At 33.8% G+C, this 26,555-nt stretch overlaps 2 protein-coding genes across 14 annotated transcripts in view; one reads left to right on the forward strand and one right to left on the reverse strand.

The window, feature by feature from the left end:
• The first annotated feature begins 4,628 nt into the window (after window positions 1-4,628).
• LOC123549997 (uncharacterized) lies at window positions 4,629-12,299 on the forward strand. Of its 2 annotated transcripts, XM_045338445.2 has the most exons (4): window positions 4,629-4,835; window positions 6,688-6,875; window positions 8,385-8,501; window positions 11,967-12,299. In XM_045338445.2, the coding sequence occupies exons 1-4, from the start codon at window positions 4,754-4,756 to the stop codon at window positions 12,024-12,026; spliced, it is 447 nt and encodes a 148-aa protein (XP_045194380.2). In that variant the 5' UTR covers window positions 4,629-4,753; the 3' UTR covers window positions 12,027-12,299. The 2 variants fall into 2 exon arrangements, with proteins under 2 accessions (XP_045194380.2, XP_045194381.2); XM_045338446.2 differs by lacking the exon at window positions 8,385-8,501.
• Window positions 12,300-19,980: 7,681 nt separating this feature from the next.
• The window catches only part of LOC123549917 (inositol 1,4,5-trisphosphate receptor type 3-like), a 277,938-nt gene continuing 271,363 nt past the window's right edge, over window positions 19,981-26,555 (reverse strand). For all 12 annotated transcript variants that reach the window (XM_053546447.1, XM_053546443.1, XM_053546446.1 and 9 more), the window contains 8 exons: window positions 26,064-26,178; window positions 25,663-25,786; window positions 25,203-25,378; window positions 24,595-24,747; window positions 24,032-24,109; window positions 23,485-23,604; window positions 22,124-22,261; window positions 19,981-20,886 (listed from right to left, as the gene is read on the reverse strand). In XM_053546447.1, the coding sequence (XP_053402422.1) occupies window positions 20,293-20,886; window positions 22,124-22,261; window positions 23,485-23,604; window positions 24,032-24,109; window positions 24,595-24,747; window positions 25,203-25,378; window positions 25,663-25,786; window positions 26,064-26,178 (1,498 nt within the window). In that variant the 3' untranslated portion in view covers window positions 19,981-20,292. The remainder of the gene's footprint in view (window positions 20,887-22,123; window positions 22,262-23,484; window positions 23,605-24,031; window positions 24,110-24,594; window positions 24,748-25,202; window positions 25,379-25,662; window positions 25,787-26,063; window positions 26,179-26,555) is intronic.

Consider the following 26,555-nt stretch of genomic DNA (forward strand, 5'->3'; position numbering starts at 1 on the left):
AGATCCGCTCATGAATAAACAAAATTTTTCAGTGATAGCCACTATGCTGGACCCCAATAGACTGTGAAAAAGGCTACAAGAAGCAATGCTTATTTTTTTCGCGTTGGGTCGTATTATTTAAAGCTTTGGTCGTTGGCTATGTATGCACTCTTACGGAAACAGAGATGCATCTGTCTTTCTCACGAAATTCTAACTCGACTGACTTTGTTTTAAAAAATGTCGGGGGTAATCTTTTGTCGGAAGGAGAAGGAAAATAACTCGGATTGCAATTTGTGGGAACTCGGATGCCCACATCCCACGCGTGCTGTCTTTTCTTCCTTTCTTTCTTTCTGTTTGTTTTAATTTTACATTCTCCACTAACTGGCATCACGTGAAAAGACTCGGCGGAAGATAACAACTGTGTGTTCTTCAACGTGGTCTTTCCGCGTGGGGTGGGGGTGGGGGCGGGGGCAGTTCGAAAGGACAATAGTGCAAACACTGTACACAAATACAATCTCTAAAATACAAACCGCGTTCGCGATGTTTTTGCTAAAATACAGAAAAATGAACTACACCATCAAACTATTGCTGTTATCATTTATCTCCCCTTACGCGGATACATCTGGATATAAAACAGTACAATATTTTGTTCCCGCCAGTGTCAGTTAACAATATTTTCTTGTCAGTTTTTCATGCTCAAACATGATCTTTTCTAAATTTGTATTGAAAAAAAAACAAACCTTTGTACATTAAGATAAGCTTATGAATATGTTATTATTATAGAAATTGTCGTACTATATAAACCGATTTTATAACGGCAGCAAGAAATTTAAGAAAATGCCAGTATAATTTATTTACAGTAACATAATAATTAAATGAATCTAGAAATGTGTAGAGATATAAATGTAGCCTGCAAACTTTCTAGCCATCATTGGACCGGTATCATTTGTTCATCGGATCCATGTCGTTTTGCCCATCAATTTCAAGTATGGTATCAATATCGGCGACATCTGGCCCAATATCAGACCACTTCTGTATTTTGTTTTATATATATTGAAGAAAACACATTTACAGTTAGGCAGTGTCTTTTAAACATGCGTTTTTAATATTTTTTTTTTACATACATTGCAAACACATAACAAAAACAAAGTAACGTGCTCTATCGAATCTTTGTTTGTAACATGTCTAAAAGATTTCTCAAAAGAAGGTTCAATTTATGCCTCGGGATGCAATAAAATTGAAAAAATATCCGTTGTTCGTTGCTTACGTTAAAATCATGAAGAATATAGATAAAATATTATGCTGCCATATATACATACATAGTCATCTCCCTTTTCTGTGATAATCTCTCACTAGACGGAATCTCAAAAATGATGGCGCATAGTAACTGAGAGGGATAATTCATTGGTAATTTGTCTTGAAAATTATCGCCCAAACTTGGATAGGTAAAGGATTCTTATCAACGATGGTGTTCGACGAACGCTCCCATGCGCTCAAAATGGATGGGCAACTTATTTCCAGCTGAGTTTAATATAGTCTAGGCCGATAAATCTTAAATGGTTAACAATTTAAGTTATAACCAAGAACTGAACATTAGTTGGGATAAAAGTCGCAAACGGGAATCGAAACAGGTCACTTGTACTGTGTTCCAACTTACATACCACTGCGCAATTGGCTCTTTGTCTTGTGTTTTTTCATGCACAACCGTAAACGAAGGACGGACATTATGGGCACAAACATACTTGACATCTGCGTAATTCGATTTATGCTCTGCGTTAGACTGTTTCAAGGTACGGTAAACACATGTTACCTCGAATGTTTGCTACGTAATATTGGTAATATGATATGGTTAGATTACAAAAAGCGCAGTAAAACCTCTTCAACTCTAGATTTACCGAGGCATTACATATCTTCAAATAATTTTAAAAGTTCTTATAGAACAACAGGAAGAGAATATGCTTTAAAATTAGAAGAAGAAAAAAAAGCTTTGCGGGCTGAAACGGGATCATGATGTAGCCAGTGATAACAAGGTGTCGCGGACTTGAAGGTGGTCAATGACATTTGAGCAACATTCTATCATACTTTTTCAGTTTCCATATGTTTTCTTATAGATTTACTTTAGGAACAAACGATCCATTACATAGAGTTAATCCCACTTTATTACTTTTCATGAAATTTTGAAATTAACCACATTTGATATAAAAGTTTTTTAAAATGAGGACTATATCTTTAGATTTCAATATAATTTCTGGTTTTACATTTGCATTCGACGAATATTGGGATATTGTAACTACCTGAAACAAAAGGAAAAATTTAAAACAGCGCGTAGCTTCAAAAGTTATCTATTTGGTTATGCAACCGAGATACGCAAAGGGAGGTAATACAAATTTTATAAACTTGCATTACTTGGCTAAATATATACTTGTCAATGCAAAACTTGGAAAAATTTATTACAATAATGCTTATATTCATATAATTCCGTAGGCAAAATATATTTATTAAATTTATATTTATACTAAAATAACGCTATCTTGGTTGAACAACCAGGATATAAAAATATTATTTTATCAATGGACCATATATAATCGGGTACGACTGCAGCAATTAGGAAAACGCAGAATCACAAACCATTATTTAGAGAAAGCAATAGTTATAATTAATTAGAAATTATTATATCATCACTCCATTGGCACGTGAGTAAGTGTCAAACCCAATACATCCGTCATACCCGACACAACTAATTCATCAGTATAAATGAAAACTAAAACACAATTAAGTGGGAAAAGGCCGCGACTTTATTTATACATGAACAAATGCACGTTACGCATGTTAGGACGGGGGACAGTGACATTTAGGTATTGTACTACTATACCCTTACGCTTCCATTACCGATCATATACTACTAGTATATAACTAAGGTCTCGAAGATAGGTCTGCACTGGGAAACGGAGGCACGTGTAGTCAACTAGGGAAATACTCACATCAAGGGGGTCAAGCACAACTAGTTGCGACACAGATGTTAGCGGTTTAGCAAAGACTTTTTATCCGACCATTTATTGGTCAATGATATCACTGATATCAAATTTTTAACAGACCATTTATTGGGCACAGTAGCTGATAACTGACACCACCGATGTTCAATTTTTAACACATCTTTTATTGGTCAAAGTAGCTGGTAACTGACATCAATGATGTCAAACTAAGTCATCGCATGAAAATTCCCACAACTTGGCAATGTCGTAAAGCTATGACCTATTTTTGTGTTACAACAATATTAACTAACTAAAGTTAAAACAGTATTCTTCCATAAATAACTTTCTTAATTTTGTTAAATTGCCCAAGTTGTATGCAATTCATTGCACCTACTTATTTAACACGCAATCCTCGACAGTATTGTATTTATTGGTTTCTAGCTAAAACCGGCCGAGAGATTGCAAACATCCTTGAAGCATATAAGTGCAGACCTATGAACGAGACTACCGCCCCGACATACTATGTCAAGGCTCCCTCTAACACTATCAATTTGCGTTCCTTAAACTTATATAAACCATGGTCAGCCGCTCCTTAGCTAGACATGACGAACAACTAACCGCGGCTAGAAGACTATTAACTTCATTACACGGAGTATTTTCACACGCATGAGTATTCAATTTACTTTATAGATTACCGATTTAAAATAACAATTTGAGAAATACTATTAGTTGAACATTTGTTTTGGTACTCCCCTACTCCCTACCATGTAATATAAAATTAAAACATAATTCTGTGAACACGTTTTAAAGCCGCGACATGAATGAAATGAATGTAAACTTAACATGTTCCTTCCAGAAAGAAATTCTGGCAGTTTAACAAACCATTTTCAAACAGCACTAACACCTAAAATGTTGTCCATTTAGATATTTCATTTAATATTCTAGGCAGTTCATATCCAAAATAATCTCACGGAATATTGCTATTATCATAACTATTTGCACACTACATATTTCATTCCAAAGAATCCTTATAGTCTTATAGATTTTATCATTCAACAAAATTGACCAGTTATTGTATATCTGTAGGAATAATTTTCCGCTATTGCCCTGTTCCCAAATAAGGTATACGTCTAAACAGATCAACCATGCAGAAGCCTGAAAAATAGATGAACAGAAACAGCAAAGATTTCCGATTCATTACAAATATATATATCTATAAAGAATAACTTAAAATATGGGAACGGGTGAGTGGGATAAATTCGGTTAAATTCTATTTGCTCCGCTCCTAACAACAACTGAAATGGCAGAGCAAACGTGTTGAATCCAAAAAGACGAAATTCACGCTTTTTTCATAATGCCAAGGGAAACAACCAACGTTCTCGCACGAATAAATGCTATGATATAATCGTTGTCGTTACGACCTTCCTATATGTGACAGGTTTGCAGGGGTCCATAAAAATAATCAGATTTATTATGCAGAAATGCAACATAAATCTAATTATTTTGAAAATACCACTAGTGACAATCTAAGACGAAAAAAAAAACCAAAAAAAAAAAAAACCGCATACATACACACATTCCAATGTTTCAAAATGGCTTAAATGAACTTATCCTGTCTTTAAACTAGCAACTGTATTATGATAAGTGTTTTTATCTTTAATGTCTAGCCAAATTGAATCAGTACAGGTTTAAGAATGAATGACGAATCAGTTTAAAATTTAGATCAATAATATACGTGCCATATTTTGCTCCTATAAGCTTGGTACAAAGTCTGGCATTATCCCGAGAGCAGTTTAGAGAACATGGACGAATTAGAGAAATTATTCTGTGGCAAATGGGTATGTGACCGGAACGAGAACCTAAGAGAATCAATGGAGGCTATGAGTAAGTATATTTTCTTTTAATTAGTTATTTAAGGTCATTTATTTTGTATCGGTTGCAAAAACGTGTACTAATTAAGCTTTTTTTCTTATTAAGAATATTATAAACTGCGGGTAAGTTTCAAAATAAGTTTGGGTCTCCGTGGCCTGATGGAAAATGTCACTTCCGTCAGATCACTTTGCACTGAACACTGTGGGTTCGATACCTCCGTTTTGGGATGTTAATTCATGCTATTTATGAAGCTATCCAGCTGTCCTTTGAAGGTCATTGGTGCTATACAAGTATAGAGTGGGCAGACCAATGCTCGGCGTAAAAACTACATATTTTAAATCTAAAAACTGATTTTACATTAATTTACCGTACTTTTTTATCGTCAGTTTGTAGAACAAACTTTGAGTATTCAACCATATTGTTTACATATTTCTAGTCACACCGTGACGTAATAGGCGGAAGCTAAAAATAGTACCAGTAAAACCTGTGCGGTTCATGGGGAAGTATACCAACGTTCGGCGAACGGCATATTAATCTGCAGGTTGTAATTTTGAACTATATATATATTAAAGTGAAGTATAAGACATATTTAACACAAGACATAGGTTGTATTGATTAAGTGATTTTTTAAGTACATAAACATGTACGTAAATTACCCCTCTCTCTATTCTGCATCTATAAATTGAATAAACACATTTTATACAACAATTATCCTAAGGAATTCATTTGAAGATAATTTATCACAATTCTGTGAGTCTAACTTCAAGAAATCAATAAATTATGATATTTGATGTTTTATTTCCATTATTTTTGGAAATCTTTTCAAAAGTGTCATTAGTCCACATAGTATATCAATTACTTCGACAGCATAAGCTACAGAAAAGTGCAGTACAATGGGTCCGTATAAAATGCCATGATAAGGGTATGATAAGGGTTTATAGTTTATTTAAGTATAAAGAAATAAAATAATTAAAAAGAAAAATGCTTTTTTTTCTCCATAATTCGGCCTGCAGGCTACTTTTTTAATACCTGTTTTACCAGAAAATCTGTTTTAATGAGAGTAGAACACAAACCTGAACGGCTTTTAGCCTTGCATCGTCTGCTTTACTGTGACCACGTGACCATACCGGAAATGAACCGCACTTGGATAAAATTACGCGTGATGTAAACAAACGAAAAGGGACTCATAAGAGCTGATATTTTAAATATATATTTGGAAATTCCCAGAGAAACGTGATATACGCCGAGCATTGGTACGCCGAGCATTGGTATGCGCCGAGCATTGGTCTGCCCACTCTACAAGTGTCTGAAATACTACCCGGAAATGCATGTGACGTCTACATATAGTCTAAAAGCTAGATAGTCGCATATTACCATTATTATGTCCTTTATCCTCAGAATAAACAATAGAAACATGTGATTGTGTTTGTATTTTGGTTAAACGCCATTTGTCAACAGCATTTCGTTTTCGTGTTTCTGGGTACTGTACCAGTCTCTATATGAGCCGTAAGGTTTACGACGCCTACAGACATATTTCAAAGGTCAATTCGTCAAGGAGAACATTCCCCTTACCCGGGGATTGTAACCACGACGACTCCTTTGGTAAATCTTAAATACATGTATTGATGTCATGACCGCACGTTCTCATATTCTCATATGACACCAGAACTGTTGTTGTTGTTGTTGTTGTTTTTGTCAAGGAAGCGCGGACTCGAGAGTATTTCAAACTAGCTGAAAGCTTTCATCACTTTCGAGTTAAATATGTTAGCATTAACTGAATAAATAACAATTTGATTTTAAACTGTTTCAATAAAAAATTGAAAACCATACTTATGAACTCTACTTATATATCTCTTTGTTATAGACATGCAAAAAGAAGAGATCGACTTTTTCATGCAAAATCAACCAAAAATGAAAATCGTACGCCAAAGTGATAAAGTTTTTCATTCAATGGATCTGGGTAACGGCGTAGTCGACGATGTTACGTACGAGCTCGGTAAAGGACTTGAAACGAAGGACACCACAAGAGACCCACCGCTGTTTCACAACAAGGTTTTTATCTCCTTAATTGATCTTTCTAATGTCGTTCAGCTAAAGACTATTCGCTCACTTGATTATCGATTGTGTTAAAATCAATTCCTTCTGACTGGATTATGACCAAAATCAATAATTAAAAATGTACACAGGTTTTGCACTGATCTTGATATTGCTTTGTGCTATACATTGAAATAAAGCTCGAATATTATCTCGTAGAAAGCCTTCTGCATTTTAGTTTGAAGAAAATATCGTGATAAATCCTGTTACTACAAGTTTGTTTTTTTACGCAGAGGAAAAATGAAATTTTAATTGGCCGAGTGTCTAATTTTTCTTATCAGCGCTGTATATGTGTTTCATAAATCTTAATATAATAGTGTCAAAGTTTGATAAAAATGCACGCTTGTATTATATAAACAACGATATAGAATATACCTAAAGTGCTATTCATAGACCTGTTAAATATAATTTAGCAGTGATGTTGCGTGCTATCCACGAACAAAACCGTAAGAAAATGTAGGTCATATTAAAGGTCGAGTAATCCCACAATACATCTCATGGAAAGCATGCTATTTTAGACTTGTTTTGTTTTCCATGCTGAAATAGACAAGATATTACACATCTGTTACCATGGTTACTTTTCCCTGCTATGTACATCTAAACGAATTAGTTCTGTATCTTTTATTTAAATAAATGTACATTGCAACTATTCCTTTCCTCCATTCACCAACATCCAATTATCGCCAAAATTTCAAATAAAACAACACTCTTTTTTAAGAATCTGATTTTTTTATTGACTCATTTCTCCTGTCGTCATGTTTTTTCCGATGGTCAATATTTGATTTTGATATTTGAGTGCATAATATACTGACTAAAGATTAGGGTTAGGTTTAATAATGTACATTAAATGCGTGTGCACATTAAGTGTGGCAGAATTAATTAAAACCATATTGACTATTGGGTTATTTTCAAGGGGGACAAACCGATAATGATATGTTAGTTCAAATATATTGGCGTCAGTAATGACTCATGAAGGTGTAGCCAAATATTCCCATCTACTATAAGAAGATTTTGACGTTTGAGAGTTCAATTTATCGACTCGTCTGCCGATTTGGGAAATCGACATGATTTATTTAGAAAAGAACCGCCATCGTACTGAATAGCATTACCCAAATAACGGACCATTCCATTATTAAAAGTTCATAAACATCGCTGACCCCCAAAACGAACTATATTCATAGCTACATGCACATACACATGGATTTCTTTGAATAATTAAAACATTAATATTAAATCAACTTTGAACAAAGGTACCCCAAATATTAAAAAAAATATTGTCAATTAAGAGATGATGTCTGATAAAGCAGCCTAAACAGAATGTGCATTTTAATCGACATTGCATTTTTAACAGGACGTTGTTGCGACAGGCTTAGAGGCGGAATAATTTGTTCCATTGTTGCTGTACCGCTTCAATTTACATTCGCCTATAGACAGCTTAAAAATTGTCAGAGTTAGTGTCTCTTTCAGTTACTATTTACTTTCGAAAACGGAAAACTAACTTACGAATGTAGGTCACAGCTAACAGGTCCCAGAAAGCTAGATACAGTCACCGTTTTGTATGTTAAAGATGGTGAACTTATTTCGGTAAGTAAATAGATTTTAGTGTTTGCATTTTTATCAAAGGATAATTACTTATGGTATTTTCTACTTTCGCATATTGACCGTTGGCAGCACTCCATATTTGACAGCATCACGATACAAGATGTAGTCATAAAAAGAAATTATGATTCGGCATAAGAAAGCGGTAAAGCTGAAAGGTTTGTTTCGTGTTTGTTTAGCTCACCTAAACTTTATTCAGAGTGAGCTATAAATATTCAAGGATCACAATGGAAATAAGGGATGATTTCTATCTCTCTTTTGTGTCATCTTTTTGTGTTATAATGTATATGACATGGCTTTATTTAACATGCATACTTGTTTATTGTTATCTCTATGTTGTTATTTATATTGCCATGAATATGTACATTGTATACACAGAAATAAATTTATCTTTCTATCTATATAAGGTAGATGGCCCGGCGTCCTTCGTCCGTCGTCCTGTGTCAATATATTTACTTAAACATCTCCTCCTCTGAAACAACTGGAAGATTTACTCCAAGCTTAGTCCATAGCATCACGGCATAGAACTCTACTAAGTCTGTTGAGATGGTTAACATTCGCCCTACTTAGGGGCCACCAGAGCTAAAAATAGAAAAACCTTTAAACGACTTCTTCTCATGAACCATCTTCATCAGTCTTTGTCACAGTCCTCTCTCAAATGTGTTAAAATGGGGGCACTTTAGGGGCTGCTAGGGCTAAAAATAGAATTACCTTTAAATGACTTCTTCTCAAGAACTGCTGGATGGATCTTCATCAAACTTGGTCCGCAGTATCATTATAAGGTATTCTCCAACATTATTTCAAGTGGAGGTACTTGACCCTTCGCAAGAGCTGAAAATAGAAATGCCTTCAGACAAGTTTTTTTTTCCTGAATTGCTTGATAGATCTTCGCCAAACTCGATCTCTTCAGTGTATCATTTTAATGTCCTCTACAAACTGTTTTTCAGTGGTGGGTACTTGTCCCCTTGTATGGGCTGCTAGAGCTAAAAATAGAAATGCCTTTTAATGACTTTTTTCATGAATCGCTGGATGGGTCTCCCGTCAAACTTGATTTGTAGTACCATTATAAGGTCCTCAATAATGTTTTTGAATTAGGGGCACTTGACCCCTTTTAAGGGCTGCTAGAGATAAAACTAGAAATGCCTTTAAACAACTTCTTTTTATGAAGTGCTTGATTGCTTGATTGATCTTCATTAAGCTTGGACTGTGGCGTCATTGTAAGGTCCTCTCCCAGATTTATTCAAATGGTTCAGTTTGGTCCCATTTACGGGACACCAGAACTAGAAATAGAAAACAAATAAGTTCAGTCTTATCTAGAAGTTTGTTCTAATAGTAACGCATTTTCGGACCATTACAAGAGAATATAAACAACTTTAATACTTATCAGCGTCTTAAAGCATGTTCACCAAACTTGGTCAGAAGCAGGTTCATATGATCATGGTCCTTATTATGCGAGCGACTAATGCCCTTTTGAGTGTCTTGATTTCTTGTCGTCATTTCAGATGGCATTTAATCTTTGCGAAATATTTTTGTTATATTTAGAAGGAATATAAACATATTTATTTTGGAAAGGTCTTTCACATCTCTAAGCCAGTGAAATAAAACAGACTGTAGTCTTTATGACTTCAGAAAGATAAAACTGGTTACTAAAGGGCAAAATTTCTAACTCATTAATGTCTGCGTAAGATTATAGCTATATGCTAACCACTTTTTCTGAAAATTTTGTTTAGGAATTTCTGTATCAGAATTTTGATATTTGTCTTGAAAATCACTTTATGCCCTGATATAAATGCACAGGGACGGTGGGGTGAGGGTGGGTGTGTATATTGTGTGTTCAGCGCGTAGTATTGTACAAAATTCAATAATACATTTGGGTTTAGTTGGTAACCCCGGTTGTAATCCTTGTTCAAATATTCTTGATGAGTAAGACATATTAATCACTTCATTGATCTTTATATTTGAAATCAAAGCTAAATAATAAGGTATGTTATCCCTGTTTAGAGAGTGAAAAAACCTTTCAAAAATTGTGTACTTAGGTATGATCATTTTTCGATATAGTGTAAAATATTCTAGCGTAGCACTCCTTTGTCCGCCGGATAAACAATTTAAAACACTGCTTAGTTTCAGTCTAGTTTATTTTCCTTCGGACGGACTCGGCTAATTAAATTTCAGCTAGCAAACAAATTAGCATTTTAGCATTTCATAATTTTCTGCCTCCTTCTTTATACCTTCTCAGGTCCACAGCACAAGGCCTTAGCCAGCCATGCTTCTGTCAGTCTAGTCCGGCTATACACTATTTGTCTTCATATTTATACAGATTGGTCAAATACATCATTTACGTAAGGAAAATTAATGAATTCTGGTACAAACCACAAGTAATAAACGATAAAAACATTTCGCTTAAATCACTCAATTTACACCCTATGTCAATCAATTTACCGCAATATAACATCTATTGAACCTGACTAATTGTTTTGGTAGCATTTTATACGAACTTCAAAAAAAACATGTTTTCTGTGATTTCATGCTTATCAATTAACCTTGATTTTTCTTCGTTACTTATAAGAACTAGGAGAGTTGTTTTTTTCTACAGAAAGAAATTTATCAATTTCTTCTCATCTCCCATCAAAGCAAAGATTTTAAATTAATTCTAAATGAAATTAAATCCTTAGCAAGTTAAACTGCTTATCATTAGAACATACTTAAGTCTCGCCTTTAAGTGGACAGGAATATTTATTTACTTACGAATTATGAAGTCGTCTATAAAGAAATTGTACTCATTTCTTTACAATACACAAACCTTTGAAATTTTTCACAAATACAATTTCATAATGCATTGCAAGCTATCTTAATTCATACAGAAAAAATAGGCAGGGAATTGGTTATTGAAATCTTGAAACTTGTATACTTTAATGTGGATTTTGCGTCCGTATCAGTTATCTAGCTGATAATTTATTTAGTTTAATAGTGAATAAAATAGTAACGGGTCTGTAAAATACTTTAGAAAATACATCACCATTCAGATAATACATCGGTAGTCACGTGAGATAATTGCTGATACTGCTGCAGTTGTAATTCGGCATCTCGATTTCCAAAGGTTCGAGATATCCGAAATTTGACATAAAATGATATTTTGTGCACGTGTTTTCCGGGGACGGTACTTCCAATATCTTCAGGATAGCCGGAAGTTTGTGATAAGCAAGTTCGAGATATTGAGTTTCTACTGCAGTTATATTAGATGTGTATAGTTTAAAATGATTTTTTTCTTTAAAAAAATATATGTAATACAGTGGGCAATAAATATTTCAAATACATATGAAAAAAACTTTTGGATGAACATGGATATTTCTTGCAAAGTGAAAAAAGCATTTCTTGAAAAGCAATATATGACAGAATTAGGGATCTAAACATTAAAAGAACGTATTTTTTTTTATTTATTTGTTATTTCAGGACATTAGTCCGCTAAATGACCGTAGTATTGTCGGCAGGAGGATTTACAAAAAGGCGTAACCATGGCAACGAAAGAGATATATGGTGTTTTTCATGCAGCAGATTCAGACTATGTTAATGTCAACTTACATCAGTTACCGTATGCTGGAAAAATGTGTTAGTAGAAACAGAAATTGCCATTAATATATAGAAATGGAAAATTCAATTTATTTCCATACATACCTGTAACATTAAGAGATTGCGCGAAATTAAAGAGCACGCGAATTGAAATGGAAAAAAATAAATGTAAAAAATGTTTCATTAATAAAATGTGCCGTTATATTAACTAGTCAACCAGATTGTTTGTTTTTACTGTTTAAGATTTTCGTTTAGGTAAAGTGACACAAACTATAACCTACACATGTTTACTAAAATATTCACTTGAATTATACCAATGTATATCTACTTTTTGGGTTTATTTTGAGAAGGAATGATGTCAGATAAGTATATTCTCTGACAGTTTGTCTTCCTGTTTGTTTTGTATTTTCATCAGAGTAGTGGAAACTTAATAAAATGACAAACTTGGAACACAGAATGAAATATTTCGCATGATTCATAAACACATATAAATTGCATTTGAAACTTTCATTTAGGAGATGCAGAAATGTATAAAAGATATGATTCGAATTCATTTCTTGCAACTACGCAACGTGATTTAAATTCAATTTGAGACATATACATGAGGTTCGTGACGCTGATATGTAAAAATATTGCATTATGTCTGCAACATGTCTGTGTGTAGTAAATCGACCTATTTGTACTTTCATATATTTTGTATACCTATATGTTCTTCAGTTTTTACTTAAACTTTATTGTCATGCGGGTATTTGAGTATCTCTATTTAGGAGTTACGAAAGCGTAACGAAAAAAAGGCATTTCAAATATATTTGCTAATCTATCTTTTAAAGAAAAGGATAATACTCAAAGTAGTAGTAATAGTTTGTTTTTGATCGTGTGTCCGAAATAGCCGTGGTTACAATATATCTCTTTAACGTACAAAACCTTTTGGCAAAGTCGTAAAAGCTACATTTCATAAAGAGAGATACGTATTGTTGCATTAGTTGAATGTGGTTTCCTGAGATAAAGTGACTAGATTTTGCAAGGATATTTCAATTTATCTAAGATATCATCTTATTAAAAAAATAAGACAAAAAAGAAAGGTTAAGGTGTTTTTCGATCAAGAAATGTAAAAGAGGAAAATTATGCTCTAAACAGTTTTAGACTATTTATGCCAACTGGCCTACGAGTACAAATTACAATGTATGCTGTACAAGGAGTAATTCCTCGTTATGAAAGATTGTTTTCGTCCTTCGAAGAAAAACGGAAAGTGGATTTTCCACGTCAGCTGTTCTGTACTTTTGGTAATTGATGAGAATGTAACTGTAATTACTAGAGTGTATCTAATTAGTGTTTTGTAGTATATATATATATATATATATATATATATATATATATATATATATAGAGTGTATCTAATTAGTGTTTTGTATATATACTAAACACTGTGTATATTATCCAAGGTCAATTTGGACCCACTGAGTATGTACAAAATACAAGTTATTCTGTACACTAAATTCAGACAATTTCAACTTCCGAAAATAAACAAGATTACCTCTTTATAATACAAACAGTTTAAGTCAGATATTTAATTTTTATTTGAAGAATGAAAACTCACCTACTATATTATAAAACGAAACTATATAGCAACAAATTTGTGTTGTTCATTCTGCAAGAGTCCCATCCCCAATAAAATTTAATGAATATCCTTTTTTTCTATAACGTTGTATGATAAAAAGCAAAACTTCCACCGGATGTGATACATTCATCTGAACTTATGCAGTGATAAATCACAAAACAAGATCATATGATAGAAAAAAGTAGTCTTTTTATGCCACCGGGAATATAGCGATTAAACTGTCCGTCTGTCTGTTCGTCCGTTCGTTCGTTCGTCCGTACGAACCAGATTGCCTACAGCTTACATTAATGATCCGATTTTGTTCACCTTCACTCTCAACAATCCTTGTAGCAAGACCTACAAACTGACGTATATATGAATTACTGTTATTTTAGTAGCCACGCAAAATCTACAATTTCTACTTATTTTGTTATTTCAATCCTGTCCATATAACATAACGTGCCTCGATTACCAGTTCACGCGTGAGGTCATTTGTTTTGAAAACGTACGCACCATACAAAATAATTGGCCTTATTAGTGTAGCAAAATACCTGAACATATTTGACATGGTACAGGTCTATCTCAGTAAACAAGGATTGATATATAGCGAAATGTTCGTTAGGGTCTCTACATTACAGAACTGCGTGATGCAGTTGCAATATATGTTGTAGTCATCTGATATTCAAGATGGCGTCCAACATGGCCTCGCAAATCATCAAATCTCCACTTATGAGGGGTTGTATATAAACTTGGGCGCAAAATGGTAAAATAATTATAGAAATATACCAGAATGTTCTTTTGATATGTCTAAAATATGAAATTCTATGATTAAGGGGACTTTTGTGTGGTTCATCACCAATATTCAAAATGGCGTTCAAGATGGCCGCCAGAATGAGTAATACATTTGTATTTGTTTCTAAAATTAAGTAGATAAACTGACCCTCTTCACTGTCGTATTTCATTTGGCAAATAACTGTACACGTTTGGTGGTAATATATATATTCTCATTTAATTCTTTATAAACACAAACAATATGAATATGAAAAGTTGTTAATGTGATGTTTGACGCAAGTTAAATGATAAACTTATACATACCAATTTGCTTGAGGTGTAATAAAGTCGTTCATGTGAACAAAAGATAGATGGTTCTACCTAGGTGCCTACCCGTGTGTTAAATATACATAAATGGGACACCTTGAGTTTTCCCCCACCATCAAAAACTGGAAAGTGCCACGTGATCATAATTGTGTCAGTGCGACGGTAACTTTCCCACCCCGTCAAAAAAAAAAAAAACCAACAAAAAACCCCAATAAACCCCCCCTCCCCCACAAAAAAAAAAAAAAACACACACAAAAAAAAAAAACAAACAAACAACAACAAGAAAAAACAAGTTAAACATTCAACATTTTATATTGTCATTACTTTCATTCTTCTGTATCTGACTCTAATCAGTTTGTATTTATTACGGATAGCAGTGATTATGCATTTGTGCACAGAAATTCTCCAGAGTTGTCACAATCGCCTGATTTCTAATATTGCACTTCGTATAGTTATATTATAAACAAAATACTGGTATAAATGCACTGTCTGTCTTCTATATGTAAATGTACATGTAAATATTTTAGATGTGTATGTTATGTATTGTTTTGAGGGCCCATGGAGATTGATGTTGTTCGTCAAATGATTTCTCGTTTAATAAGGCTTATATATTATTATTTTATTATTCTCAGGAACATGTACAGTACAGGGCTGAGTATTTTTGAAGCATGTACATGTTTGACTACATATGGTTTCACAGCTGCATACCATATCGTTCAATAATTCAGGTGTAGCTTCAGATTGAGTCATCATTACAGGTTAAGCATTTCAGTTCATTATCTAACTCGTACCCAAAGTCACCAGGCGATGGAGGGTTCGCGACAGCATCTAGCGCATACCGCCAGATCCAAAGTTGTATCACACAATGAAGACAATGAAGGTAGAAGCTCTTATCAGTAGGTGGAAGGTTCTTTGGCTGTGTAGATGTCTTTGCCATTTTACAGCGAATCTGGTTGACAGATATACAACCGCTGTTGCCATAAAGCTTAGCAACATAGGCAGTACACGCCTTTAGATGACCTAGACATAGCGCCACGGCTTCCACGCCAAGATCTGTCAAGGACTGATACATGTAAGCCTTCTGTTGAAATATTTTAAATACTGTTTACAACTATACAGTCGGACCCTCTATCAGCAACAAACTTTGCATGTAAAATCATCTTCCTCTTGATTTGAATTTAAATCTGGGAGATCAAAGCTTAAATCTGTTGTAACTTTTGTAGCTGTATCTCCTTGGCCGCCACTTATGTATATCACTTCAGTCAATTTGTAACTAGATACTTGTTATTTCTCATTTTCTTCATGCAAAGCATGTATAATTACCATCATGAAAATGCAAAAGAATACAGTTTTTTTTGTGGCGCGTCTTTAAGGAGTTCCGACTGAGCCACCTAATTGCTTTTTGAAACCAAGACCGTGATGAAAACACAAAACTACGATGGTGAAAGTCAAACTATGATGATAAAAGAGGAAAGTCGAAAGCACGATGCTGAAAGTCAAAATCGAAAGTCAAAACCACGACGATGAAAGTCGAAACTAAAATGATGAAAACACGAAACTCACACCCGTTAACCGGTCCGAGCAAAACAGTTCGTGGCGGACAAAACAGTTTACCGATATTTTTGCCGGCATCTGCATTGGGGTAAGTATTCTCCATCCAAGAATTGGTTGGTGCAAAATATGTTAAAGAATGTTATTTCTGTAAAAAGTAGCATGAACGAAGAACATGCCGTGTGCTTCCCGTTTAAAAGTAACATATATTTAGTACGTTATGGCGAGTTAAAGGTGTGCTTTTGTTGAAAAACTGTGGAAAAGAAAGTTTATCGCGGTATATTTAATTCACATTTCAACTTAGGGCTATTGTATTAACGTCAACCTTTAAAATGATGTTTGCTCTGAATATTGTCCAACTTTTAAGCGACAAAACGCAATATTCAACGAGTTATAGACATACAAATATGACATGGTCGAAAAAATGTGTGATTGAATTCGTTGTTTCGACTTCACTGTTTTGTAATTGTTCTAACGTAATCTTGTGGCTCCGTAGACGAGTTCAATGAAGTCCGGCTTGTAGAAGGGTCCGGTGGTTCTACTACAAGTTCACCGAGTGATTGAAACAATGAGGACATGTGTAGCTAGATTCCTCTTCCATCACTAAAGCTAGAACGTCCCATATCTTCGGGAGGGCAGCGTGACATTACTGCACACACAAACGCATACGCAGAAAGAAAACTATAAGATCGTTAATGTTTTGATCAATTTATTTAAGCATATATTATATTTTACGGAAAATATAAGTACAAAACAACAATGAATTTCAATGCAGCAGTAAAATTTGGTATCATACAAAACATGATAAATATAATTATATGATTATATGTACAATGCTAGCGCAAGTATTTGTACAAACAAGTAAACACAGCATATACACCAAGAAAGGGAGATACTTATTTTATCCAAATATGGAATTTATGTATCGGTACTGAAAACTAAAATACGTATTTTTGTTAGTATTTTTAAAATAATGGTATGACTAATGACAGAAGCAGTTTGTTGCATTTTAAGAAAAATATATATTTCAACAAAAAGCTGAACATCAAGACATGTGACCCCCGCCAGGTTCAAAGAATGCGTAAATTGTATTAGTATCTTTTAAATTTGTTTGTGACTGGTTGTACGCTTATAGCCTAATCCAAATAGAGACATAGCGGGGCTCGAACATGACAGGTTTTCGAACCGGCGTATATCCCGCGTCTGGTTTCTAACAAACTATGAAACGGTCTTGCGGATTACATTCTACCTCAAACTTGCTGATATTTGGAAATTACTAATACACAGTCCATGTCTGACGGTCACTACTTTGATATGACGTATAGCAGACCAGCACGTGAGGGCAAGTTTGATTTTACTAGTATGACTGTTTAATAAATATAACTACAAATATCTTTTCTGACACAAAACATGTGACATGTGTGTGCGAACTTCAGTTTCGTGCAAATCAATTACATGTTCAACAATTGAATAAAAAATATCACAATTCTGGTGTAAGCTGTACAATACCTAACAATTATCATAAGAGGTTAGTAACAAAACAATTAGAACTTATTGCACATGTCTCAGCAGACGACAATGTATTTCCCTTATGAATATTAGGACATCGTGTATACTCGGTATACTTTTGATCAAACTGACAAAATTCTTTGAAGACAGACAGTGCTCATGTTTCAGTAAAATTATTAATTTTTAGACACTAACTTAAAATATAAAAAAATACTAATCAAACGAATTTAACTTGACTAAATATTTAAACTGTGTTCATTGAGTTACTGACGCAATAAAGTGGCATGTGTAACAGTCGTCTGTTAAACAGACTCCAGTTTCTAGCAGTAGCACACAATTATACTGTGCTAGGCAAAACATGTATTATTAGGCGTGTGCACCATTTTAAACTTAAACACACAGTACTATTTATACACAAAACAGGTAAATGTCATGTTAACATAGATACCATGAAGTAACTCTTCATACTTTTAAATATGAATCTTGGTCTAATATATCTTTAAGGACAAAGCCGGGACATACACTGAAACGGTTTTTATACCAGCTAAGTTACTGGTAAATTTAAACCGTTTCTTTTTACTAAAACATACTTTCAAATGATCAAAAGATATAGAATATAAAGGGCTTAATGAAAGTTCGTTCCACTACATTAATTTACTAGGAAGTAAAAGGCAACCAGAAAGGCCCAAAGTATTCCGAAATACTGCATAATTATGATGCTGCTACAGGTTTCATTATTCTACAAGATCAGATGAAAGTATACCGAACAAAGTACCTTTTGCTCTAAATTTCATTGAGGGGAGGTAACTTGCAGTCTCAACAATATAAATGTGTTGCAATATCTTTTGAAGTATTTTCTTTTGTTTTACAGTGTAATTGTAACGTTTCTGGTGCAAGTACATTTATTGAGATATAACATATTTTTCTAATGTTATTGTGATATAATAAATGAATAAACTGATATGTGTGTATTAAAAAATGTTCTGAATTTTAGTGTATAAGAAACTATTGTATTCCAATAAGAACATCAGACATTGTTCTTAGTTTTGTAATTACAATACATCAACAAATCGACATTTAACATGAACAAAAATGCTCATGTCTTCTTTTTTCATGGTTTTACAAACGCTTGTTCCATGTACTGACAGGAACGAACTTTTGTTACACCCTTTATATATCTTACTCGTGTAGTTTAGTACATTGTTTTGAGAAGACGCATCAGCGACAACACTAATTTATATGGCGGTTACATTATTTGGCATGAAAACGTGACGGAACTGTGTGAGAAATTTCTTTGCTTCGTGAACACAACATCAAACAAACAAACAAATTGGTCAGTATAACCAACTACTTCCAGCGTAAAAATTGTAACTGGAAGACTTTACACATAACAAAGGTAAACTTAACAAATGCTAACAATAAAATAACAATATCCAGTCAGCTCAATAGAATAACATCTATTAATTTGCGTCATTTTGCATTTCTACGCAATAAATCTGACATATGACAATCTTGAAAGGTTAATTGGTCAATCAGGAACCTATCAAAAGTAGGCAATATCTATATGATAATACAAAACGGTATTTCATTCTGTACTGAAAGGATCATGATTATAATTACACTCTTAAAATTGCAGCAGTAATGATGTTCTTAGAAAATCCAAAAGCATGAAAATAATGCATAATATTCCATACTAAAGTTATACGCGGTTTCTTGACAACGAAGTGTACAAAAACTGCTTTCGTTTCCAAGAACTGTCAAAACAATCACTCATGCACTAAAATTATTGATTCTGGCCGGTTTGAATTACGAAATGTACCATGATTAACATATGTTTGAAAATTCAACTTAAACCGATCGTAATTTATCTCTTTGACCACATTGGAAATAAGAAAGCTTTATGCTTTCTCTTTGTGTTATCCTTGGTATTGATTATATGTCATCTAAAATTGCACTTTTATGTTCACATTTATTATGTTGACATTGAATTTGTATTTGTTTTATGATATATTGTCTATTATACCACAAGAAATTCTATCTAATCCTCTCTTTTTTTCAGTGACCAACAAATTGAATTTACAGAATTTACAGAATATCATATATTACGCATCTGAAACAGTATACATGATTTCAACGATTGCACGCTTTATAATTATTTTAATAAATTAGGGTTATTACAGTGGAGGTGGATAAAAGAAATTTGGAACATTGAACCAACAAGCCATGTTAGCATTATTGGCTAAACCAATCATTTAAATGACTGACTAAATGTTAGTCGTTTCGGTCAGCCTTGTATCTACGAGTATACTAGTATGTGTCTTATTTAAATATACACACTCGTTTATTGACATTTAAACACCTTTGGTTTCTGACACTGGTTTTATAGATATGCAAGTTATTTTTGTAACGTTTGCATTCTTTGAGCGGCATTTACTTTATATACAGTGTATTATATTACAAATGAGTTGTCTCTTCATCTTCGGCATGATGTGGCACAAGATGTCGTTCTTCTGTCTCTTCCGGTGGCGGAGGCGGAAGCTGCTCTGCCTCATCTATTGAATCTGTATCTGAAACGTGTGGAATCGGAACAGCAATCACAGGAACTTCTTCCGGTATTGAATCAATTCGATCACGTGATGTCTCACGAGATTTCAAAAGGTCATATGACTCAACAGGACCTGTACTTCCGGCAGAGTCTGTATCGGATTCCTCGTCTGATTCCGAGATTATATGAGATTTAGAAGACGCGCGAGAGGCCCTGGATGATTTATCGTCTGGTAAGCCTTCAAGAATTTGCAACAATGACAGAGAACCTCTCTTTTCCTTATAATACTCAGATTCGTCGGAAACAGACAACATATTTCCGCCTTCCGGTTGCCGTGGAGCGTATACTCCCTCATTACTAGAATTCGACGGTGGCACCAATGGTTCCCGGTCACCAAGCTCGTTCTCATCAGTGCTATGATGTATTCCAAATATAAACCGTCTGTGTTTCTCCTGCCAACGTTTCTGTTTCAGCTTTTCAACTTTACGTTTCTTTTCAGCCTCCTGAATAATAAAAGTTTTTGTGCAGTGTAAGTGTTAATAAGGAATTATGGAATATATGAAGCAGGAACATGGAATACGAAATAATTAAGCGATTCCTGACCGTAGCAAGAGTTAAAATTACGCAGGGTGTGATAATGCCATAAGGTTGAAGGTCAGTAATTCAAATCATTCTCTGTTTCATATAAAAACAACAACTTAAGGTCGTCTTTACGTAACTTTATAGAACATCACTTTTTAATAAACCCCTACTTTCGGTTTCGATCTGCAAAACTTGCCATGTGGGGCGAATAAACATGAAAACCGTCTCATTTCATGCAGAATGTATTCAAGCATTGAACAAGTGTGATTAAAGCACTCGTTCTACACAAATTTGCGCAAAAAATGGGCAAATTAGGATCTTTTTACTATGGACTTCTTTACACCACGGGAGCACATTTTCGACCGAATTACTGACCTTATTCCATAACGCAATGAAATATATGAAGGAGTTTCCGTTTCAATGCACCCTTAATATATAACTTTGTCAGCTTTCAATTGTCATGAAAAAAAGAAAACAAAGTAAAATATACAGACCATTCCATTATATAATTTTACCCATTTTACAACTACAAACCATTTTTGAGTAAGTAAAAAAAATGCATTTAAATGTCAAGAAATTTCAAACCTTATGAGGAAGAAAATGACAACAAAAATAAAGTCATTGTATTGCCCTAAAAAACAATTTGTGCGATATTTAACGATTTTCTAGTATATACGCCTCTGTATTCTAATGAATATTATTCCCTGGTTTCATAAAACACAACCTTTGACCTTTATTTTTGTCAGTTTGGTTTAAATAAACTGTGGTATTTCTGAAATTTTAATATATTTTTGATAACATGTTGATATATGTATCAGCCTAAATATCAGCTTATTTTCCAAAAGAGTATTTTCAATAACTTTTAATGTTTTCACAAAATAGAAAAAGGCGGAATAGCTCATTTTTTTCTGTCAGAGTATTTGCATTTTGGATACAATTTACTTGTCTAAATATATTAGCGTAATAATATCAATGATATTCCGAAGATGGTAAAATCTGTTATAAGGTTTCTGTTAGTTATATGCCCTTAAACTGGTAGGCCAGTTTTCGTCCGAAAGAAAACTCATTTGCAGCCGTTTCAAACTATTTCTATATTACGGATTGTAAATAAATCTTGCCTTTTCTATCTTGTCTTGTAACAGTAAAATAAATACTTACGTCTTCCCTCTGCTTCTGCGCAATGGCGGTGACCTGATGCAAGAGGTCATCTATTTTTGACTCAGTAGAGTCTATGTCGATAGAGGACAAGCACAGGGCACGGTTCATTGGGAAGAAATCATAGTTTTCTTGATCCAGCTGAAAGAGAAATATCTAAGTTTAGGTGTAGCTCATCTGCGAAGAAATCTTGATGCCTATTTGACTGTCTCTTTTAACAGTTCTCCTGTGACGAGAGGAGGTACAGTCTTGACCAAAGAGGTAAACCCATGGTACCCGGGGAAGAAAGTACTGTGCTTAATGCATTAAACATAAATACATCATTGCTGATGTTAAAATGCGGTCAAATGAAAATTTGTGTACTTAATACCATGGTGAAAAGTAGAAGTGTTAAATACATTCTTAAATCTATATAATAGTATGTCTTAAGTGATACCAAATTTACACATCTGGTATACAGATTTATGACCGTGTAGTCATTAGTTTTCAAGATTAAAATCTTAACGGGTCTATGTTGCAGAGTAAATGCTAGTGTTTGACAGTAAAATCATTACAAGTGTGCAAATGTACAGTTCAGTAGTCATGTAACTGCTAGTGTTCCAGATTAAAATCTATACCTGTGTAGTTTCATACAGTTCTGTAGCCGTGTAAACGCAAGTGAAGGAGATTAAAATCCTAACCAGTGTTCTTACTAAAAGTTCTGTTAGTTAAACGTACAGTTTTACAGTAGAATGATTGCCATTTAAACGAACTATTTACTTACAAGTTTGGTAAATAACAGTTCTGTAGCGGTGCTATCGTTAGTTTTTGAGATCACGGTTTAGCTGACGTATATATCTATAGTGATTTAAAACAAACACTATATTTTCTAGATAAAAATATTTGACCAGTTTGCTAATATACAATTAAATTTTCATTAAATCACTATTAACACCGGATAGCTGACGTAGAGTTCTATAGCGGTGTATAGATAGAAACACATTTACCAATTTACTGACGTAGAGTTCTATAACGGTATAATCACTAGTTTTCTAAATAGAAACACTTACCAGTTTACTGGCGTACAGTTCTATAGCAGTGTAATTGCTAGTTTTCTAAATAGAAACACTAACCAGTTTACTGGCGTAGAATTCTATAACGGTATAACTGCTAGTTTTCTGAATAGAAACACTTACCAGTTTACTGACGTACAGTTCTATAGCAGTGTAGTTGCTGGTTTTCTAAATAGATACACTAACCAGTTTACTGGCGTATAGTTCTATAGCAGTGTAGTTGCTGGTTTTCTAAATAGATACACTAACCAGTTTACTGGCGTATAGTTCTATATCAGTGTAGTTGCTAGTTTTCTTTATAGATACACTTACCAATTTACTGACGTAGAGTTCTATAGCAGTATAATCGCTGGTTTTCATGTCGTTGAGATGGATAAAGAAGAAGACGTATGACCACATGTTGTGCTCATTCCGGACGTGAAAGTCAAATCCCTAGAGTATACGTAAAACAAATTGAAAACTCGCAGAACGAAGTTATCAAAACACAATTTTACACACGGCGAACCAAGGTACACTTAACCTTTTACAAATACCGCCTGCTTCGTCCTGTAAAAAGAGCCTTATATACACTTGGCTTTGGCAAAAAAAAAGAACAAATTTCAATAAAAAATCTTTAAAAGGGTATTGAAATACATGTACGCCTTGCTTAACATCAATTGGGAAAAAACAACAATATAAACGGTTGCTCTATGTTGTTTAAAGACACACATCGATAAAACAATATTAACATTATTTTGTTTTGAACATGTCCTTCGACTAAATAAAACACACTGCCTTTCAAATAATGATTCAAACGTAAAATGTATGGACAATTTTCAAAGTATTAGTACAATGTATTTATGAACACGCAATAGATTACCTTTCCATGATGTTCAAAGTCGTAGCTGTTTCTACTGCAAACAAAACACGTGTCCTTCATGTCGGATTCTGCACGCCACTAAAATAAAATACTTTTATTTTATTAAATTATCTAGATAAACTTACTGAAAATCCATTTGTTATTCACCATTTTCGACTACCATGGCCTAAAATGTCATAAGAAATTATGATTGATCTCGAACATATACACGAAGATATATCACGTATAAACTTTATCCATATACAAAGCACTGATCGTAAGGTTTTCATAAATACTTTCCAAACATTGAAGTATACTGGTACTTTCAAAACAAAGTACTCTGATGTTTCTAATTATATTACGATTTCTGGCGATACTTAAATACACTATGATGAAAGGCAGTATTATTAAGATAAAACATTAAGCTTCATTAACTAGGCATTTATTGCTTAAGACCATCTGCTTTACCTTACAAGCTTTTTTTTACCTCTGAGAACATGTCGACAATAATACCAAAGATGACATTAAAATAATTAAATAAGAGAACGGTTCGAAATTGATACGAAATATGATAAATTCATTACCTTTAAGTCTCTTAGTTCTGAGAACGTGTCGACAATGATACCGAAGATGATGTTCAATCCAATGGTTGTGATGAATATGAAGAAAGACACATGGTATAACACTATAGGCCAGAATGTCGCAAAAGTTCGCTCAGATTCTCCTTGTTTCACTTGCTGTAAAATACATCAGGTAAATAACATAAATATAAGACTTTGACAAACATTTACTTGGGTTGTAACATAGTTTTATTACCTGACTGAACAGTAAAGTAAACAAAATTGTAAGGGATCATATCGAAAATATCCTTTAAACTGGTACTGATTCAGTTACCGCTGTAAAACAAAAGAATACTGCATTTGTGCAATTCGGCGATACATTTCAATCTAATGAAGATATTTTGAAAATATCCTAGTACCATTATTAGAATTCTTTAAAAGATACATACGCTATGAACAGTATTGAATTGTAGTTTTCTATTCCAGCGTAACGCAAAGACGTTTGACTCTATAACGCAATAACAGTGACTAAAAATTTTGTTGCATAATTATACACCACTTCAGTCTCATTTTTAAAATAAGAACGTGTTTGATCGCAATTTAAATGAAAAAATATCTTTATAAATTCCTACCTCAAACATGTCACCAATGAGACCATATCTGATTACTGTAACAGTACACTGCCACAGTGTTGAACAGTATAGATAATCTCCCGGTGCGAAGTAGGCCCTCAGCAAGGAGAATCCAACGAGAGAGTATATATAGATCACGATGAAGCCAAGGATGGCAACCCATAGTAGTGATACACCTTGGATAAAAAAAAATACATTTCAATTAATTGAATTAAACAGAAGTTGTTCAAACCAGGAAATGGAACACGTAAAATTATTTTTAACAGAAAATATTACCGATGCACACTGGGAAAATAAATACAGATGTTATTTAACTCATCAGTAGCAATAATTCTGGTAAAATGAATACATCTCATACCTAATTTTAAAGCAAAATTTTAAGGTTTTTGCGGCTTATCTAAAGTAAATAAATAAAATCATATAATTACAGGTAAGATTTAAAACAATTAGATTTTCATACCATTTTGTGTTACTGCTTTTATAACACCGCTTAACAGTTGATTGTTATTTACAATGTTGAGGAGATGGAATGCAAAGAAATAACCATGAAATTGAGTCCCTGCAGCTGACATGGCGAGAAAAAGCTGAAAAGACAAAAGTTACATGAAAAACAGATTTTTCGCGTAATTTCTTCGCAGACGAATAGCTATTAAAGCATGCTACCTTTTCGCTTAGTTTTTAAAACTAGTTTTAAATTTAAATAAAAAATATGATTTTAAGTTCTCTGGGAAAAATACCAAAGCCTTAAATAATAATATTGAAATGTTCATTACGAAAGTGTACAATTTAGAAAGTGCAGTCGTGTCTCAAATTTTATAGAAAACAATTTTCATTATCAAAATATATAATTTATTTATTTACAATGTAGAAAAATGTAGTGAAGCTAAAGAATTTGACATCAAGTTTGGATGGTTTGTCTTCTGAGCTTCTTTTGCCTACAGTCTCACCCTTGTCCTTGTTCTTGTTACAACACGATCTGAAAATAACAAACTTGATTTGTATATTAAGTACATGTGACTGAAATAGCAGACTTTAGACACAAACTTCATGAAGTAAAATGAGCCGTGCCATGAGAAAATCAACATAGTGGGTTTGCGACCAGCATGGATCCAGACCAGCCTGCGCATCCGCGCAGTCTGGTCAGGATCCATGCTGTTCGCTTTTAAAGCCTATTGGAATTGGAGAAACTGTTAGCGAACAGCATGGATCCTGACCAGACTGCGCGGATGCGCAGGCTGGTCTGGATCCATGCTGGTCGCAAACCCACTATGTTGGTTTTCCCATGGCACGGCTCAAATGTAAGGTTATCTGAAACGTCGTATAATGTTTTAAAACGCTCAGAATTAAAACAAG

This window comes from Mercenaria mercenaria, chromosome 6 (genome assembly GCF_021730395.1).
Source record: "Mercenaria mercenaria strain notata chromosome 6, MADL_Memer_1, whole genome shotgun sequence".
In the NCBI taxonomy this organism is placed as follows: domain Eukaryota; kingdom Metazoa; phylum Mollusca; class Bivalvia; order Venerida; family Veneridae; genus Mercenaria; species Mercenaria mercenaria.

Excerpts from the sequence above, each read along its gene's own strand:
- LOC123549997 (XM_045338445.2), top strand. The coding sequence starts at position 4,754 with ATGGACGAATTAGAGAAATTATTCTGTGGCAAATGGGTATGTGACCGG. Across the intron at positions 4,836-6,687 it reads AGAATCAATGGAGGCTATGA|ACATGCAAAAAGAAGAGATC; the intron begins GTAAGTATATTT and ends TCTTTGTTATAG. Across the intron at positions 8,502-11,966 it reads AAGATGGTGAACTTATTTCG|GACATTAGTCCGCTAAATGA; the intron begins GTAAGTAAATAG and ends TTGTTATTTCAG.